The following is a 16247-nucleotide window of genomic DNA, read 5'->3' as shown; positions in this document are numbered from 1 at the left end:
GAAATCCTATAATTTAATAGATTAAATAATACAACGTAATATTTTCTTTTACATATCAACATTTAAAGATACGGTGGAATAATAATATTTTTTAAAGTAAATTTTAAAAATTCTGAAAATATACTATATTTCATATTCATTCTCTTAAAACTATATTTGATGTAATAATTAATTTGATAAGGGATGGAAGAATAAAAATTCTTAAAAGAACCTGGTTCACACTAATTTATTGTGGACCACTAACATTAGAGAAACTATGGTTGTTTTATTAATAAAAAAAAAGGTTACTATAATTATAAAAAAGGTCACTATGTTGAAATAAAAGTCATTTTTGTAATACATAGGCCTAAGTGGTTAGTTTTTTTAATGAAACATTTTATATATCGGTCAATATGAATAATAAAGGCCACTATGTCAAAATTAGGGTAATAGCGTCGTATTTCAAGTTCACAATATTATTAAACGTTATACTAGTTTTAATAAAAGTTACTATGTTAAAAATAAGGTTACTATATTAAAAATAAGAGTCACTATATTTAATATAATGTCAGTTACTTACGTGTGTATTGACCTCGGGTCCACAATAATATTATTGTGAACCAGGTCCATACAAGTCTTTTTGATGGAAGAAAACCTTTATATCCTCATTCTTACACCACAAATTTTTAAGTGGTTAAAACTGGTCCATTGATTTTGATTTACAAATTAAATTAGAAATAAAAAATTAATAATCAGTTAAGATTTTTTAGGATAATCACAGTCACATATGACTCACAACATCAAAGAAGATATTTTTCCTAATTACAACTTTTCATTTTCTATAAAATCCATCACTCCCTCTCATTCACACTCACTCACTCACTCACTCACTCACTACTAAAATTTTACACCCAAATTAAACCAACCCTTTCTCTCTTTTCTAGCCCTAAAAAAAATGGCTTCAATGGCATCAGCTGCCCTTTCATCCAAGCTAAACAAGCCATCCTTCTTAGACTCACCCATCTATGGCACCCCTTTAACCACACCCATCAACAAGTCCATCTCATACAAGCAACAACCATCCAAGTCTTCCATCGCTATGTCGGCCGCCCCGGCCCCTCCCCCGTACGACCTTAACAACTACAAATTCGACCCGATCCGTGAATCCATCGTCTCGCGAGAGATGACCCGGCGTTACATGACCGACATGATCACGTACGCCGATACCGACGTGGTCGTGATCGGGGCCGGGTCAGCCGGGCTCAGCTGTGCTTACGAGCTCAGCAAGAACCCGGACATCAACGTCGCCCTTATCGAACAATCGGTTAGCCCTGGCGGAGGAGCGTGGCTCGGTGGCCAGCTTTTCTCCGCCATGGTTGTCCGTAAACCGGCTCATCGATTCCTCGATGAGCTCGGTATCGAATACGATGAGCAGGACAACTACGTTGTCATCAAACATGCTGCTCTATTCACTTCCACCATCATGTCTAAGCTCTTGGCCCGACCCAATGTCAAGCTCTTCAACGCCGTTGCGGCCGAGGACTTGATCGTGAAAGAGGGCCGTGTCGCGGGTGTTGTTACGAACTGGGCCTTAGTGTCCATGAACCACAACACCCAAAGTTGCATGGACCCGAATGTCATGGAGGCTAAAATCGTGGTTAGCTCGTGTGGTCATGATGGTCCGTTCGGGGCCACGGGTGTGAAAAGGTTACAAGACATTGGTATGATCAAGACTGTTCCTGGGATGAGTGCCTTGGACATGAACTCGGCCGAGGATGCTATTGTGAGATTGACTAGGGAAGTTGTTCCCGGTATGATTGTTACTGGTATGGAGGTTGCTGAGATTGATGGTGCTCCTCGAATGGTAACGCTCTTTTATCTTTTTCTTGTCGTCTCTAAATTATATGCCACATTTCTTAATTACCTTATCAAAGGTGTTTTATGTGGTTGATTAGTACTTTTTTTATAACATTATTAACAAATATGAACTTTTTTTTTATAACATTATTAACAAATAGGAACAAATTAAAGATGCAATCTAAATAATTAATGCATGGATCAAGGAAATTATTTGAACTTATTAAGGGAATTCTTATTTAATTTGAGGTTATCTTTTGTAAATGACATGTGTTCTGTTCTGTCTAGACGTAGGAAATAGATAAAACTGTGTCATTTATTTGGGTTTGACTGTTAAAGTTTGACTCATATTATGGGGTTATTGATTTCTAAAATTTAGGACTTAAATTTGAATTTTTCTACAATATCATCAACAAATTAATTCCTAAATAATGAAGTATATCAACGAGCATGAATTGTTACGGAGTATCATTTACTCGTATTAATTTTTCTTAACGAATTAATTTTATTTAGTGCAAATTTTAGTTAGTTTGTGATGGGTAGGATGTTCTTTTTTGATTTGGGGTTGTTCTGTGTAAATAAAAAAAAGTCTTTTTTTTTTTTTTTTTTTTTTTTTTTTTTTTTTGAAAATACAATAGCATTTTTTCAATGCAATTTGTTGTATCTAGAAGTTGGGAATTGAGTACTTGTCTAGTTTTTTGGTCCTTCTTTCACATAAAGCTTATGAAATTGTGAAGAGTTATGCATGTAATTTAATTCGTTACTTGTCTTACATACAATAATGACAATTCTTTTTTATATTTATATAAAATGAAAGAAAAATCAACAAATTATTAAAAACAAATGAAGGATATAAGGTTGAACCTAGATGCTTCCAAAGTCATGAAGATTTGCTATGTATTTATTAACATATGTTAGTGTGATATGATTTTAGTGATTACCATCCATTTCACTTATTTATTGCAATAAAGAAGAAATACCAATAATTACAAAAGATAACCGTGAAATGTCCTTACAAAAGATGATTGTGAAAGGGATATGATGATAATCACTATAGCCATTACTTTGCTCGAGTATAATTGTAGGGTATATGCGAATATGGATGAAAATCACCCCTTTTTATTTTTATTTTTGAAACTATGAAATATGGATGAGATTAATCCTCATTTTGTAGTATCTTTAAAGAGATCCCCACAAAAGTAAAATGTGAGGTAGAAAACCTTAGTTCTAAAAAATATCTACTCTTCACATGAATGGACAATCATATATATTGCTTGTTTGGGTAAATGATTTTGGCACTCTCTTATAGTGACAACACAACTTTTCGTGTCATAATCACATGAGTGCCAAATCTTTTTAATTTGTTTGATATTACAGGGTGTTTTTTAAAGGTTTTATCAATTACGATATTTGATTAAGTACATTTACTTGAAAAACAAAATTCACAATACTATCAAAACCTTTTTTTTTTTTTTATTAAATATTCACAATTCTTAAAAATGGAAAAAATATTGACATACCAAACAATATTGTGCAGGGTCCAACCTTTGGGGCTATGATGATATCAGGACAAAAGGCAGCCCACTTAGCACTAAGAGCATTGGGCCTAGACAACGCTCTTGATGGACCAGCAACCGAGAAGCTACAGCCCGAGTTTACATTGGCTTCTGCTGAATCTTCTGATGTTGTTGACGCTTAAAATCTTAAAGCCCAGCCTATTCCGGCCCATATTATGCCTAATGTTATGAGAGGGTGAAATTAAGCCTGTGTAATAATATAGGTGTTGTGAGCCAAGAGCTCTAACTCAACCCCTTTGGTCATTTTGTGTGTTTGGTCAAAATTTGGGTGTGTTGTACATGCAACTTCCTGTAGAACCTTTCGGTTATTTCATAAATGGTAGTTTTTGGTTCAGTTTAAGACCTAAAGCCGAGCAATCGGTCATGATCTATGCTTTGGTTCAGTTAACTAGTGTTACGTGACAAGTGATGAAGTGATCGTGTTAAACGTGTTGGCAATCCTCTTTTTACAAAATCAATTGTGTACTTGCGAAAATTTCTTGTTTGTGTACAACATCAATTGTGTACCTACGAAGAATTGTCCTATACACATGCATATTATTTCATCTCGCATCACACTCGAACAAATAGGTTATAACAAACAAAAATTATCAATGATCTAGTCAATAGATCCATGTCATTATCTAATCAGAAAAAGTCGTAATGTTCAATTATTCTAAACAAGTGGTGAACATTGATTAAAATGACGCACGTAAACATTACATACTTCAAATGAGACACTTACAAAAACTCGAAACTTACAACACTTAAAAAAGCATAACCGATTAAAACAAGTGTAAGTGTAGCACATAACACGGTCCTCTTTGGGCCAAGCACACTTTCTTGAGTCAACATAAAGAAATCGTACCGTGACCATGGCATTCGGCCCAACACGTAGTTCGGGTTTGGTTGCGCTATGGTCCAGCTCATGTTGGGGCTTGGTAATGACATGTAGATATGTTATACAAAAGTACCCTAATTATTTTTTTCAAATGCAATTTTATTTCAATTATGATCCAACTAGCATGACTATTAATTATAAACTCAAAAGATATACTGTACGTATATATAATATATACTTCTTTCGCTTTTTTATAATTGCAACACATTATAAAATGAAGGTTTTTATGGTGAAAATTGTATTATTACCTTTATTTAAAGCACATGGTTCATTTGATTATACTCCTTATAATCTATAAGACCATTTAAAGTGTACTATATCATATGAGGTCCACTTTTTGATAAATGGGCCTAGGCCACAAGCGATACAAACTGTCTACTTTATACGACAAAGGAGGTTCTACCTCAAAACCATATGACAATGAGGGAAGTAACCCTTTAGCCTTATAAAGTGGACACATTTTTCTTATTTCTTCAACGTGGGATACACATCCTAATACAAATTCACACTTATACACTCAAATAATGTGAGACAACACATCACTCACATGTGGGTTCTCTCATGGGCTCAACACTTTTCTTAAATACTGTGATAAAGTGTGTGCTGCAAGTATAAAGAAGTGGAGGAAGTATATTATAATTACTCCCTCCGTCCCTAAATTACATTCCTCCTTTCTATTTTTGGTATTCCAAAATTACATTATTCCTTTCTATTTTTGGTAAGTTTTTTTTTTAGTAAATCAACTCTCTTTTTCTGTTTTATATTTAATGCTTTCTCACTCATCCTTACCTAATCTCAATCATAATTCTTGTGCCAAATTACAATGAACATGATTGGTTAAAATTTTCAATTAGAAGCATGTGATTGGTCCTTTTTTTTTTCAAAGGATTGATGACATGTCATAAGTAATAACTAATCTATCTTTGTACTTCCCATTGCATTATTTAATTATTGTTATATGTCTTATTCTTCCCTCCTTAATTTTCGTGTAAATTTCCAAAGAGAAATGTAATTTAGGGACGGAGGGGGTATGATTCAACTAACATGACTACAATAAATTGATAGTTATCACGAGATCATATACCACATCAATACTCTTACCATTGTAAAATATTTTATTAAAGCAAATACAAATGGCGAACAACGAACCTTGCATATATTCTCCATGCATAATAACACCATATGTCGTATAAGTCTACATAAAAGCCAAGAAACAAAGCTTTGGTGGCTGTCACTTACTATCTTCACCAACCACGTTATCTCCATTGCATGCAATAACTATCCTTAATCATCTATAAATAATCCAATATTCTTATTCTCAAAACCAACATTCCTACAACAAACAACCAAATCCAAATAAAGAAATAATACAACTTACTCTACTTAATCAAATGGCAATAACCAAGTTTGTGATACTAGCTGCCGTCATGGCAGCCTTGGTGGTGATGACTCATGCTACCATCATAACCACCGAGGTTGAGATCGAAGATGACTTTGAACAAGGGAGGGGCGGCTCATCTAGCCAGTGTCGCCGCCAGCTAAGGTCGCAGTGGCCGAACCACTGCGAGCAGTACATGAGGCAAGGCATGAGGAGGTACATGGGTCGTGATGATGAGGATGATAACCAAGGAAGGCAACAATACTTAGAGAAGTGTTGTGATGACTTGAAGATGATGAGGCCACAATGTCAATGTGAAGCCATGAGGATGATGGTGGAAGAAAAAGGGATGATGCATCAACAAAGAATGATGGAAAAAGCCATGAATATTCCTAGGATGTGTGGTACCATGCAACGCAAGTGCCCCATGTCTTACATGGAGTAAGACGTACTAGCTACATATGATGTGCATGCATGCATGCTAAGGGATGGTCATCATCATCATCATGTATGGTGGATGGTTATGATCATCGTCTTTTAAATCTCTTAGTTAATTAGTTAAGTCTAATTTGCTTAAGAGAGGTGTTATAAGGGATAGTTTTAGGGTACATCGTCGTGTACCTTATGTTTTATTTTGGGCTTTGTTCTTGTTTTTGGTTGTTTCCTTTGAGCTATGCACAATAAATAAGAGTTAATTAGCTCATTCGGCCTTGACAATCACTGTGATCTCCCATATATAAGTTTTGTAATTACTCTTTCTAGTCTAATTTAGATCACTCTTTTTCTTTTTTCTTAGCACAGAATAGAAGTTATATTAAATCCCTTTAACTAAGGGTCCACATTACAAAGTTAGCTGCATCAATAAGTTTATGGCAAAATAGGATGCTAACTAAACAAGCAAAATAAGCTGTTGTATGAGTTCTCCTATGCCGAATACAAATTCCTCCACCATACAAAAGTAACAAAATAAATTAAACTACTTAGATTATAACTAATAGAAAGTCTTCTGGGTTCAGTTAAGCAATAAGGCCAGCAGCCTAAGGAACTAAATACCACGGAACTCTCGCATTTGAGCATTGAACATAGTCCTGATGCAATCAGGAACAGAGGTGTGATCCTTGTGCCCCACTGCCATATGTATTCCAACATTAGCAAGATCCTGAGCCATAATGTTATCCATCCTTCAAATGTGGCGCATGTCAACCTTCTCAAATTCAGTCATCAATTCAGCCGTTTCAGGGAAAATTCAAGTTTATCAATTTGATAAACAAAATTTGTTTATCAAATGGCACAATTGTAAATAAATCAACAACTTTTTATTAAATATGGGTTCCACGGTTGTTGATATATTTACGAAAATGCTATGATGACTGTGCATTTATGTTGTTTTATTTACTATTTTGCCATTTGATAAACAAATTTTGTTTATCAAATTGATAAACTTGAACTTCCTCGCCGTTTCATTGATAAGAGCAGCAAGTTCATGGTGAGTGGTGTCACCCATAGTATCAAACATCACTTTTGATTGAAATAGCATCTGTTTCAACAATGATTTTCTGGAAGTGATGAGCTTTAGCAATTGTAATGCCTTCCCTAACAGCAAGTAACTCAGCAGCCAAAGGGGTAAGGCCGTAAGGGCGTTGTATTTGCTTGAGAAACCCATCACCCACTAGCCATCCTGCTTCCGAATATAGCCACCTCCAGCTGCATCATTAATAACCACCCAAGCCCCGTCAGTAGTGACCTTGGCATACGGCCTTGGGGGGGAGGATTCTATGCAAGCCGATTCCTACGAGGGGTTAGAGTTACAACTTCCATCTCCCTCTCATTATCCTGCAAAATATGGTTAGTGCATTGATGATCTATAATAAAGCTATTAAAAACAGAATGAGAACTAGCAATAGAAAGATCAAAGACCGCTTTATTTCTAGCTCTCCATAGATGCCACATAGGCATATAGCCACCGAAAATGTCATTTTCAATGTTTATTTTGCTTTAAATTATAACACACACACACACACTTCATTCCTTAGATGAATTGCTGAAGATTTAATTAATTCACCTCTTCTCATCGTATCTTTAAAATGTACATCATCAATCCTATATACTTCGTATAATTTATTTTGTTACCATGAATGTATTTTAGTTGATACTTTTGCATTTCTAAGGTTATGTCTGAGTAAATCCTACATAATTCTGCTTCAATACAATTAATATGATGATGCATTTACTATTATTTCATTTGCTTAACTTGTCAGAAGTTGGCTTTGCTTCACATATTCATGAAATATAAACAGATACACTTTTGATAAAATCTACAATACGTCAATACCAAAAAAAAATAAAATAAAAAAAGGAAAAATAGCGATTATTTTCTTAACGAAAACAGTGACTAAAGATGAAATTTATCTGATGCTCGACAAACTGGCAAATCTGGATCCTATGACCGGGTCTATTCCACACTAGCAGTAACACTTGATGGTCGATTTTCTTGGTCCTGCAAATCATGTTTTAGTGTTTTCATCATTAGTTGAACCACATACATGATACTACAATTTAGGTACATAATGAAAACTGAACTGATGGACTACCTCATTACCACAATACTAGCTGCAGAAAAAAAAAAAAGTTATTATTGGGCATGTGTTAGATTTGTATACCTCATGGAAAATTATGCCTCTGCCTTGGATTGAGAAGGGTGTTTCTAGATTCTTTTAGCTGGCTTATCGCTGCACTTATTTCCATTCGATCGTGGGACAATTGATTTGAGCATGCCACTCAAATCTTTATAACAACCATCATGCATTCCTCTTGTTTACGAAGCATTTCTTGGGTTCTTAATCCTCTACTACTATCCACTTCTTCGATTTCATGCTCAGTAACTGCCACGTCAACAATCTGCAACACTTGGTCAGGCAATGCTGCCTTTGCATACATATGGAGGTTGAACTCTTCCTTGAACATATCATCGGTGGGTCTTTTTTTTGTCATAAGCTCCAGTAACAAGATTCCATAACTATAGATATCAGCTTTAGGGGAAACTTCGCCTCCAAAGCCATATTCTTAAGACAGAAATCCCATCAAATGTTCATAGTCAGCAGAAGATTATTTTAAATAATACTGCAAGATTAAAATTTACATGGTACTTACATATGTATGTTATTATTTAACGGATAAATTTACAAGTTTAATTATAGTTATTAATTCATATTACTATAAATTTATACATAAAAGGCTTTATTATACAATCAAGTGTTACCTGGAGCAGCATAGCCAACAGTTCCTCTAACTCCGATCGAACTGCTTTGATTTGGATGTAAGGGCTGAGCAAGAATCTTTGCTAACCCAAAATCAGATACATGTGCGACCATGTCATAATCAAGCAATATGTTGCTTGGTTTAAGGTCGCAATGTACAATCGAGCTGCCACATTCATGGTGGAGATAGTTAAGTGCATGAGCCACATCAATTGCTATATTCACCCTTTGAAGAAGGCTTAGATTTCCGTCTTCGTGTAACCATCTATCGAGACTTCCATTGGGCATGAATTCATAGACAAGAGCTTTAAAATCATTTCTCTGAAAATCCATACTTGAACAAGCTGTTATTATCCCAACCAAATTACGATGTCGAATATTTCTCAATGCTTCACATTCTGCCATGAAACTCTTTAACCCACCTCGTTGTTGCAAATTGAGTACTTTAATAGCAACCGTCTCTCCATTGAGGGTTCCTTGAAACACGGATCCAAAAGTACCAGAACCAAGCAGAGCTCCTGTGGAAAATCCATCAGTTGCTTTGAGTAGCATGTCATAGGATACCTTGAAGAATGACTCCTTCTCCAGAGCATTTCCTGAGACTGATTTTCTTTTCTTGCAATAACCTATCAAGTACAGCCATATGCATGTTGCCATGGCTAATACCCCAACAAATGAACAAACTATTGGAATTATTATTGACCGGAGAACACGAAACATTTTTCTTTTCTTCCTATTTTTCTCTTCACATCTTGGTAGATGAAGCTCGTGAATTCCACCACAAAGGCCATTGTTTCCAACAAGAGATATTGCACTTGCATTTGCAAAAACCCCTTTAGTTGGAACACTTCCCTTAAGATTATTATAAGATATGTTTAAGCTGTATAATAAGGGAAACGAAGAGAGATATTCTGGAATAGGGCCTGAAAGATTGTTATAGGAAAGATCGATTTTCAAAAGGCTTTTCAAAGAGGAAAATGAGGAAGGAATCAAACCGTGGAAGACATTATGATCCATGTACACTTCTTGAAGACTTGGCAAGCTGTTAAAGACATTTGGAATTTCCCCAGAAAAATAATTATTGAACACACTCAAAAGTTCCAAATTTTTTAGGTTGCTAATCTCCACAGGTAAGGACCCTTGAAAAAAATTTTGACCCAACAATAATTGAATGAAGTTAGTTTTTACAAAGATCTCGCTAGGCAAGAATCCCTTGAATTTATTAGAGTATAAATTCAATAATAACAAGTATGTGCAATTACCTAGGCTTGGAGGTATTCTTCCGTGCAACTTATTTTCATTCAAATAAAGTCTGCTCAAATGTGATAAATTTCCGAATGAATTGGGAATTTCACCTGTTAGTTTGTTGGAGTGAAGGTCTAGATTCTCTAGCTTTTGAAGCTTCCCAAGATCATGAGGGATGGTTCCTGTTAGGTTGCTTGTATCCATAAAAAGGTTTGTGAGGTTGATGAGATTACCCATGCCAATAGGAAGTTTTCCGATTATAGGATTTGACCCAATCCCAAGCCAAGTTAAATGGTTGGAAAGGTTGGCTACAATTTGTGGTAAAGTTCCTGTGAAACTATTTTCTTGCAAGTCTAGGTATACTAATTTGGTACAATTAACAAGTGAACTAATAAAGCTAATGTCACCTACAAAATTATTAAAACGAAGGCTTAAAAATTTTAGGTTTTGGAGGCGTCCTAAATGAGGTGGTATGTTGCCTGTGAAGTTGTTATGATCTAACTGAATTATGTGAAGATTATTTGTGAGGTTTGGTAAGGAGATTGGTAATGGTCCTGTCAAATAATTATCTGAAAGGCCGAGAGATCGTAATTGAGGAAGTGTGAAGGCTATATCTGATGGAATACTTCCTTGCAGTTGGTTGAAAAACATGTCCAATTCAGTAAGGGAAGAGAGGTTGAAGATGGACGTGGGAATCATACCATTGAAATTATTGGTGTCAACAAAAAGTTTCTCCAGATTACTCAACGATCCTAATTCCGTTGGAAGTTTACCTAGTAGTTGGTTTTTAGACAAATCTAACAGTGTAAGAGATGAGAGGTTAGAAATGGATTGGGGAACCACACCTGATAGTTTATTTAGTGATAAGTTGAGGAAAGTAAGGTTTGTCATCCTTGAAAGGTTAGGAAAATTTCCTGTAAAAGAATTTGTGGATCCTGACATGAATTTTAAGGACATTAAGCTTTCTATGACCTCAAATACAGGTCCACTAAGATTATTGAAGTGGACACCGAGTAATTCAAGGTGAGACAGTGCTTTTAGTCCCATTGGAAGTTTCCCTTGTAAATTGTTGTTGCCTACAGAAAGTACTTGCAGCTTGGTGCAACTCGCTAAGCTGGCCGGAATTTCCCCAATAAGGCTATTGCTGAAAAGCCTGAGTATTTCAAGTCTAAACAAACGACCGATCTCAGGGGGGATTGAGCCTAATATGTCATTTTCGTTAAGAGAAATCTTTCTCAGGAAGCTGAGGTTCCCAATGAAAGGAGATATGGTTCCTACTAAACCCCTTGCTTCGAGGTCTAGTACAACCACCCTGTTGTGTTTGTGCCCACAAGTCACACCCTCCCAAAAACAATGGTGAAGAGAGTGATTCCATGAGCTTAAAACACCATCAGGACTGCCATCGACAAGTTTACTCTTGATGGCCAACAATGCCATATAATCGGTTTTGTTACCGAGGGCATCAATAGTAGCATTAGCTACTCTAAGATGTTGCGTTACAAATACAGCAAGTAACAGGGAAAGGGCTGGTAGTGTAAAAGAAAGAGGGTGGTATGGCTTCATTTTGTGTGTTTTCTTTTCTACTAATTCTTAGTGATACCAAGTTTTCATTCATATTTCTATATATATACTCTGTAGATTTTGATTTCTACTTTTTAAAAGTTTGATTTCTCATGTAAAGCTTGTAATATTTGTCAAAGTCTTCCACTCATCCTTTAAGCTTTATGACTTGCAGATCATCAATTAAGAATTATGGAGTATTCGTTTAGGACACTTAAAGAAACTTACCACATGGAAACTTTTTCGCATTATTCTACTTATTTATTAGGTAAAATTGATATAAACCACCTTTTTTGTCCAACTTTTTTGAAAAAACCACCTTTTTTGTCCAACTTTTCTGAAAAAACCACCTTTTTTGTCCAACTTTTTTTGAAAAAACCACCTTTTAAGTTTTTTTTTTTAACTAAACCACCTTTTAAATACCTAAAATTTTTATTGCACCACCCTTTTTTTAAATCTAACAAATTGCATCTCAATCATCCTCTTCCAAATCATCAACCATAGCAAAACCTTCCCTTCCATCTCAACCATCCACTTCAATTACCTCAATTTAGGTTTTGAGAATATACAAATACTACAATTTAATTTTTGTAGCAAAATTAGGTTTGGTTTTTTAGAGCTTTACTCAATTTAATTAGTCATGCACTCATGCATATATATAAAGGGAAGGGTCAAATGTTTTTGGAGGTGAAAAAAATACATGATTTAGGAGCGAAAGGCACAAGTTTTGGGCCCCTTTGACGTCTTAGTTAATTTTTTCATCATAATTTGAAATAGGGGTGGTGCAATTAAAAATTTAGGTACTTAAAAGGTGATTTAATTAAAAAAAAAAACATAAAAGGTGGTTTTTTCAAAAAAGTTAGACATTAAAGGTGGTTTATACCAATTTTACCTATTTATTACTATAATTTTAGCTCTAGAGTTATTTACATTTTTTTTTACCAACAAATTTGTTTTTTTATTTTATGAAAAGGGAGAGAAAGGAATGAATGAATGAATGATGCACCTTCCTTTTGTTAAAAAAAAAAAAAAAAAAATGCACCTTCTAACACGGTGAACTTTTTTTGTTACAATTATAAACCATGAGAGGAGAGAGATATATTATTTTAATGTAATTTTTTGCCAAAAAAGAAAGTGTAACACTTATAAAAACACAGCCGAAAATGAGAAGTGTAACACTTAAAAAAATATGGAGGGAGTATAGTATAGTATAAAATTACCATTTATAGAAGTGATGTACTCCCTTTGTTTTTATATGCATCAGTTTGACCGACACATATGCCGAGACGTTACTTTGACCATTAATATCTTTAATTGTGCATTAGTAAAAATTGTAATAAAATTATATTATGAAACTAGACATTATGACAAATCTAATGATATATTATATAATAACATTTATTTATTTTTTAGAGGTGAAAGAATTAAGTGAACCATGGCATGTGAATAGTGCAATTGTCAAAGTGATGCATATAAAAATAAACGAAGGGAATATTTTTTTTAAAGAAAAGCACCCTTATTTCTTTAGTAAGGGTTGCTATCTTTATTTTGTTGACGGATATTTATCCTTTTATTGTTTGATTATATGTTTCATTTTATTGGCCATGGATAAGTTTACTCTTGATGGCCAACAATGCCATATAATCGGTTTTGTTACCGACGGTATCATTGTATCAATAGTAGCATTAGCTACTCTAAGATGTTGCGTTACAAATTCAGCTAGTAACAGGGAAAGGGCTGGTAGTGTAAAAGAAAGAGGGTGGTATGACTTCGTTTTGTGTGTTTTCTTTTCTAATATTTCATAGTGATACCAAGTTTTCATTCCTATTTCTATATATTTACAGTGTAGATTTTAATTTTCTACATTTTAAAAGTTTGATTTCTCATGTAAAGCTTGTAATATTTGTCAAAGTCTTCCACTCACCTTTAAGCTTTATGACTTGCAGGTCATCAATCAAGAATTGCGGAACATTCATTTAGGACACTTACAAAGTTACAAGAAACTTACCACATGGAAACTTTTTTGTATTATTCTATTTATTTATTACTATAAGGTCCCATTCACATCAAATTATTTTTGCTGAACTGAAATTAATTTTACTGATTTTCTATTATAATTCTTCTTTAGATAACTGAATTTTAATGAACTGAACTTATTTTTACTGAACTGAAATTATTTTTATTGAATTGAAATTAATTTTATTGAACTGAACTTATTTTTACTGAACTGAAATTATTTTTACTTAATATTATTTTTTTTAAGGTCAAGTGAACAAGGCCTAATTTTAGCTTTAGACTTATTTATATATTTTTTTCACCAACAAATTTGTTTTATTTTATGAAAAGGAAGAGAAAAGGAATGATGCACCTTCTAACACGATGTGTTACAATTATAAACCTTTGAATAATTAGTAAGGAGAAAAATTTGTACTACTTTTCCTTGACTTAGGCTAACAGGTCCCAAGTCATCAACTTACTTTTTTGTTACAATTATAAATCTTTGAATAATTAGTAGGAAAAATTGAAAAGAATAATCCCACCTTTGCCCGGTCTACTCAAAAAAATCCCAACTTTGCGAAATCTAGGAGCATGTGAGTCTTTGCATGTATTTTCTTAAAACAAGCCCATTTACATGCAGCCTGGTGAAAAAGTAATCTCTTTCTTTTTTTTCCTTTCTTATGTCATTCTTCCCCAACCTTCTGTCTTCGATACTCCATTACTGTAAGGTCGAAAAAAAAGCTTCAGTATGAGCTGAAATATTAAGAGCCAACGTGATGCAAAGGTTACGGGTTCAAATCTCATCCGATCCACCCCTCACTTTCAAGTGGAATATCAAGTGGTGGGTATGAGGAGTAGGGGCCCATGCTGCATCCACACTTCTAGCCCAAACGGGCTCTCATGTGAGGGGGCGTGATAGCAATTGGTCTTACACGCATCCTTATGCACCTAAGATAGGTACAACACTGGCCCAATATAAAAGTCCAGTTGCAAAACTTGCCCAAACGAAAACACTACCCACTTCCCTAACGTGACCCACTTCCCAACCGCCATATTTTGTTTCCAAAAATTTCTCTAAACTACATTCTCTCTCCTCTTCATGATTTTACTTCACTAAAAACTGAAAAAACAACAATAGATATACGAGAAAAGATGCAAATCAATAGGATTATCCCAAGAAAAGGTAAATTTTCACTGATTTTTGTTCGAATTTTTGTGAATTTTTATCCGAATTTTTCGAAACTCTGATCTTCGAAATTTTCTATTTTAGTGAAATTTTATATTCATATTCTTTAGGCATTTACTGAGGAAAACAATTAATATGTTAATATTTTTAATTGTTATGTTTACTTTTTGAAATGCATGTGTTCATATATTTTATGCCTATTTTCACTTTTTGAAAAGCATGCCTATGTTCATATATCTATTATGAAATGCATGTGTTCATATATTTTATGTCTATACTCACTTTCTGAAAAGCTTATGTTTACTTTTAGGGAACCTAAGCATATGTTCACTTTTTTTATGCACATGTTCATATTAATATCAAAAGCTCCTCCAGTCCTCGTAATAAACAAGTCCAGCTCGATCAGGTTGAGGATGGGTAATGACATGTATTCATGCAGACATGTTATAAAATGACCATAATTTGATATGTCTTCAATTTGAAAAACCAATTTGCAATTGAAAAACAATGGGTAAAATAAAGAGGACTATATTAGTCTTAAACGCAAGACATTTGTATTATTTTTAATCAATTTTGATCAAACTAGCAGGATGTACTATTAATAAGTTTATAAGTGATAGTTTTGTAATTGCAAAAATGAATGTTAATTACGAGGACAAAAAAATACAATCAAGGACGAAATTGAATTAAGATATATTAGATCCTATAAGATTTATTGACATAAGATGTTTTATAGTTCGTTCAAAAGCAATGTGAACTATAGCCAATTAATTTAGGGCCTAACACTAGCTATTTACCACTTAGGGCCTGTTCATATTTACTTAATTTCAATTCAGTTCAGCAAATCAGTTCAATTCAGTTAAGCTCCAATCAGTTCAGTTCAGTTCAGCTCTTAATTTCCTTCTCTCATAAAATATTCATTTCAGCTCAATTCAGTTCAATTCAGTTCAGTTTATTTCAACTCTAATCAGTTCAGTTCAGTTTAGTTCAGCTCCAATCAGTTCAGTCCAGTTCAGTTCAGCTTAATTTAGTAAATATGAACAGGCCCTTAGCCAAATATAAACATATATATTTTTAATCACATACTAACTAGTATCACATTCCTCTAATTCCTAACATATATATAACACATCAATATCCCACCATTGTCAAAAAAATTTATTAAAGCAATTACAAATGGCGAACACCGGACTTTGCATATATTCTCCATGCATAATAACACCGTATATATCTGTTGAAGAATAAACCTCTCAAGTGTCATCACATGTAAGAGTCCCACATTGATTAAAGAAAAGAGAGTTAAACACTTAATAAGGCTAAGGGGCTACTC

The 16247-nt window shown here is 34.1% G+C and overlaps 2 protein-coding genes and 1 pseudogene across 2 annotated transcripts; 2 read left to right on the top strand and 1 right to left on the bottom strand.

The window, feature by feature from the left end:
* Positions 1-856: 856 nt before the first annotated feature.
* LOC145603417 (thiamine thiazole synthase, chloroplastic-like) lies at positions 857-3753 on the top strand. Its single transcript, XM_081659309.1, has 2 exons — positions 857-1843; positions 3374-3753. The coding sequence occupies exons 1-2, from the start codon at positions 935-937 to the stop codon at positions 3533-3535; spliced, it is 1071 nt and encodes a 356-aa protein (XP_081515435.1). The 5' UTR covers positions 857-934; the 3' UTR covers positions 3536-3753.
* A 1931-nt stretch (positions 3754-5684) lies between these two features.
* On the top strand, positions 5685-6116 carry LOC145604324 (2S sulfur-rich seed storage protein 2-like). The gene has a single exon (XM_081660242.1). The coding sequence runs from the start codon at positions 5685-5687 to the stop codon at positions 6114-6116; it is 432 nt and encodes a 143-aa protein (XP_081516368.1).
* Positions 6117-8001: 1885 nt separating this feature from the next.
* LOC145603557 (uncharacterized) lies at positions 8002-11743 on the bottom strand (annotated as a pseudogene).
* Positions 11744-16247: the final 4504 nt, after the last annotated feature.

Source organism: Chenopodium album, chromosome 22 (genome assembly GCF_948465745.1).
Source record: "Chenopodium album chromosome 22, dcCheAlbu1.1, whole genome shotgun sequence".
Classification (NCBI taxonomy): domain Eukaryota; kingdom Viridiplantae; phylum Streptophyta; class Magnoliopsida; order Caryophyllales; family Amaranthaceae; genus Chenopodium; species Chenopodium album.
Note: the sequence above shows the minus strand (reverse complement) of the source record. Positions and strands in the feature narration are given on the sequence as shown.